The sequence below is a fragment of the Plasmodium reichenowi genome, chromosome 3 (genome assembly GCF_001601855.1).
Source record: "Plasmodium reichenowi strain SY57 chromosome 3, whole genome shotgun sequence".
Classification (NCBI taxonomy): domain Eukaryota; phylum Apicomplexa; class Aconoidasida; order Haemosporida; family Plasmodiidae; genus Plasmodium; species Plasmodium reichenowi.
In genome coordinates, this window is record NC_033648.1 from 595,717 (window position 1) to 599,838 (window position 4,122).

General features: G+C 16.9%; 1 protein-coding gene across 1 annotated transcript; it reads right to left on the reverse strand.

The window, feature by feature from the left end:
• Nucleotides 1-385: 385 nt before the first annotated feature.
• PRSY57_0316700 (hypothetical protein) lies at nt 386-2,211 on the reverse strand (the record flags this gene model as incomplete). The annotated part of the gene is made up of 2 exons (XM_012905791.2): nt 386-624; nt 894-2,211. 2 exons carry the CDS (start codon nt 2,209-2,211, stop codon nt 386-388), a joined length of 1,557 nt encoding a protein of 518 aa, XP_012761245.2.
• Between the last annotated feature and the right edge of the window lie 1,911 nt (nt 2,212-4,122).

Below are 4,122 nucleotides of genomic sequence, written 5' to 3' on the forward strand. Positions count from 1 at the left end.
AAAAAAAAAAAAGAAAGAAAGAAAGAAAAATAAAATAAATAAATAAATAAATAAAATATAAAAAAATAAAATGGTAATATATATATATATATATATATATATATATATATATAATATTACACGCTTGAATAATAATACAAAAACAGGGGTAAACAAAAAGATTTAAAATATTTTTAAAACTTAAAAAAGATATACACATATATGATAATACCCACAGGTATAAATAAATATGTATACATAAAAATTGCATGACACAATAAAAAAAAAAAATAAAAAAATAAAATATATATATATATATATATATATATATATATATATATATATACATATAATGTATTAAAAATGAAGAATGTGTATGATGTATAAAATCCAAATCATACTTTCTTTATGTATTGTATGAGCTAAAAATAAAAGGATCAAATAAATAATTCCTGATATCAAAAGATTCATCAAAAGAATTTGTAGAAGTATTTTTTTGAAAGAATACAGAAGCTAAATAATTAACACAATACGTTTCATATATCTGAATGTTGTTTATCATTAATATCTCTGAAAATATATCACAGCTTTTAATTTTGTTCATAATCTTGTAGATCCGTTTTTGTCTTATATCTTGTATAAGGCCTACACAAATAATATAGAAAAATGAAAAATAAAATATATAAATAAAAAATTATAAATTATAAATTAAAAATTATAAATTAAAAATTAAAAATTAAAAATATATATTTCATATATATATATATATATATATATATATATATATATATATATTTATTTATTTATTTATTTATTTATTTATATTTTTATTTTTTATTTATATATGACGTGATTCATAATATATGTATAATGTTGTTTCTCACAAAATTAATATTTTTTCACCTTTTACATACCTGCCACCTTGAGGATATATTTATAAGGAGTTCTTTGACCTATGGTTTCTATAGGTGTTGAATTTTTAAAACAATTGTTTTCTAAAAACATAGAGGATATCTCAAAAAAAAAAGGACTTGGTAAATCGGTAAGTTCATTGATATCATCAAATTCTTTTTTATAAATATGTTTTAAATTATCTATATAAAACCAGAAAGGGAATTCTACTGTGGCAAGTCCTTCATCACTTAATTCTTTCGCTATATATATAGGATACCACTGTCTTTGTCCTGACTTCATTTTTTTAAAATCAAAACCTTCGATTTCTGTTAAATCAAAATATGGGATATCTGCTAATGCTTTTACAACAATTAATTCATCTAGAACCTTTTGCCATATAATATGATTCATTGATTCTTCATATAAATAATATACAGATATTTTATTTAATTCAATAAAATGTGTATTAAATTTCATGGGTAAGAATTCAATATATTCATTTGTTGTTAACATATTTTTATTTATAAAAGATGGTGAAGATATTTGCTTATCATTTATATATAAGATTTCATTATATACTTCTATATTATCTTGCTGAATCTCACTATCTTGTAAATAGGTATATATATTTATTAAATTATCGTATACATAATTTTTTTTAAACTGTTTTGCTTTAATAAATATTACATTACTCTTAAAACAATCATAAGAATTAGATAATTGAGGAAACATACTTTTTATATTCTTAAAACTATTATATAAACACAACATCTTTTCATGTACACTACTTAATATTTTCTTTGTACAATATAAATCTTCTCTATGCATCATCTCATTTATAGCATTCTCTATTTTATCCAAAATGGTTTCTAATAATATTATATGATCATTATTTATTAATATATTCTTATTTCCTATTAAATATTGATCTCTTATATAAAATATATTATAAATATCTTCACAAAGCTCCACGTTCTTTATTGGCAACTTGGGGAAATTCTCGAGAACAATATTAACTTCTTGTTGATTATTTCGGTTTAATGTATCATCATCGTACAAATCGTGATAATTATTATTATTACTAATGTTATTATTTTTATTTTTATTACTATTATTACTATTATTATTATTATTATTATTATTATTACTATTATTTGTAATTTTAATGTTCCTCTCTCCGTATATACTATCTTTTGCACTTGGCGTTCCATAAGCCTTCCTCCTACTTTTATCATTCATCAATATCCCTCTTTTAGTATTACCTTTATTTCTTGACGTTTTGTACAACCTTGTTTTTTTATTTCGTTTTTTTTTAAATATAGAAAACACATCTGACATCTTGTTTATCAAAAGCACACACAACAACAACAAAAAAAAAAAAAAAATAAATAAATAAAAAAAAAAATAAAATAAAATAAAATAAAAAAATAAATAAATAAAAAATAATAAAAATATAATAAAAATATAATAAAAATATAATAAAAATATAATAAAAATATAATAAAAATATAAGAAATGTATATATATATATATATATATATATATATATATATATATATAAATTCTTGTTATTTTATTTTATTTTATTTTATTTATTTATTTTTTCTTTTCCTTCTTTTTTTTTTTCTCTCCTTTTCCAAAGCGTGTGGTGGAATTAGCTTATAGCATAGCATCGATAAGTAAAATCATATTTTTATTTTTATTAATAATAAAATATATATTATATATATATATATATGTATATATTAATATGGTGTGTATGTAATGTATTTGAATATACGTGTGTGTATCATAAATCTATAGAAATAAATATAAATAAATAAATATATACATATTATATATATTATTTATGCGGTTCCTTACAATGTCCTTATATACACGTGTTATCAATTATTAATGCTGCCTTAAGAATGTACACACACATATATATATCTTCATATACATAACATACTTATATATATATAATATGTTGATCTTTGTTATGGTCTTAATAATTTCTCTTTTTTATGTACCACTTTATTTTTTTTTTTATTTTTTTTAATGAATATGTTTGAATTATTTTGTTCAATATATACTCTCCTATCCTTTATTTTATCATCTAATATGATGTATACTAAAAGTTGAAGGGCAGGAGAAAAAAAAAAAAAAAAAAAAAAAAAAAAAAAAAAAAAAAAAAAAAAAAAAAAAAAAAAAAAAAAAAAAAAAAAAAAAAAAAAAAAAAAAAAAAAAAAAAAACAGAAAATAAAATAAAAGAAAATAAAAGAAAATAATATAAAAGAAAGAAAGAAGAAAAAAAAAAAGGATTGTAACTATTAATTATATTCAAATAATATATATATCTAGAAAGATAAAGATAAGTATTCAAAAGAAAAATACAACGAAAAAAAAAAATAAATAAATAAAGTAAAATAATGAAAAATATAAAACAATTATATAATATAATATAATATAATATAACATAATATAAAGGATAAACATCAATTCTTATTTACTACGACTATTTATTACTATTACTGTATCTTCTTTTGTAATCATTCATTTGTTCTTTATATAAATAAATAAATAAACATATATATATATATATAACAAAAATTCGTTTATCTTTAAAATAATTCTCTTTTTATATATATTTAATTTTGAATATTTATTTATTCTTTTTCTTTTTCTTTTACTTTTTCTTTTACCTTTACTTTTTCTTTTTTTTGTTTATTTATTTATTTTTTTTTTTTCTTTTTCTGGGAGGGGGTTGGAAGTTATGTATATTTTTCATTTTAAATATGGTATTTAATTATTTGTACATTTTGAAAAATATATTGCATATATATACATACACATGTAAGTATATAGTAAATATCTTTAAAATCGATATAATATATATATATATATATATATATATTTACATATGTAAATTTATTATTTTTTTTTTTTTCACGTGTATCTAATATATATATATATATATATATATATATATATATATATTTAATAAAATTTATAAAAAAGAATAGATTTTATGATAAAAAAAAAAAATTTACATATATATATATATATATTATATATATCATAATATATTTATATACAATGTTAGGTGTTAAAATTTTCTTTTTTATATTTACTATTTAACATATATATATATATATATATATATATATGTATATATGATAAATGTGTATAGCATTCATATTTTTGATCAACCGTTTTTTTTTTTGTTTTTTTTTTTTTTTTTTTTTTTTTTTTTTTTTTTTTTTTTTT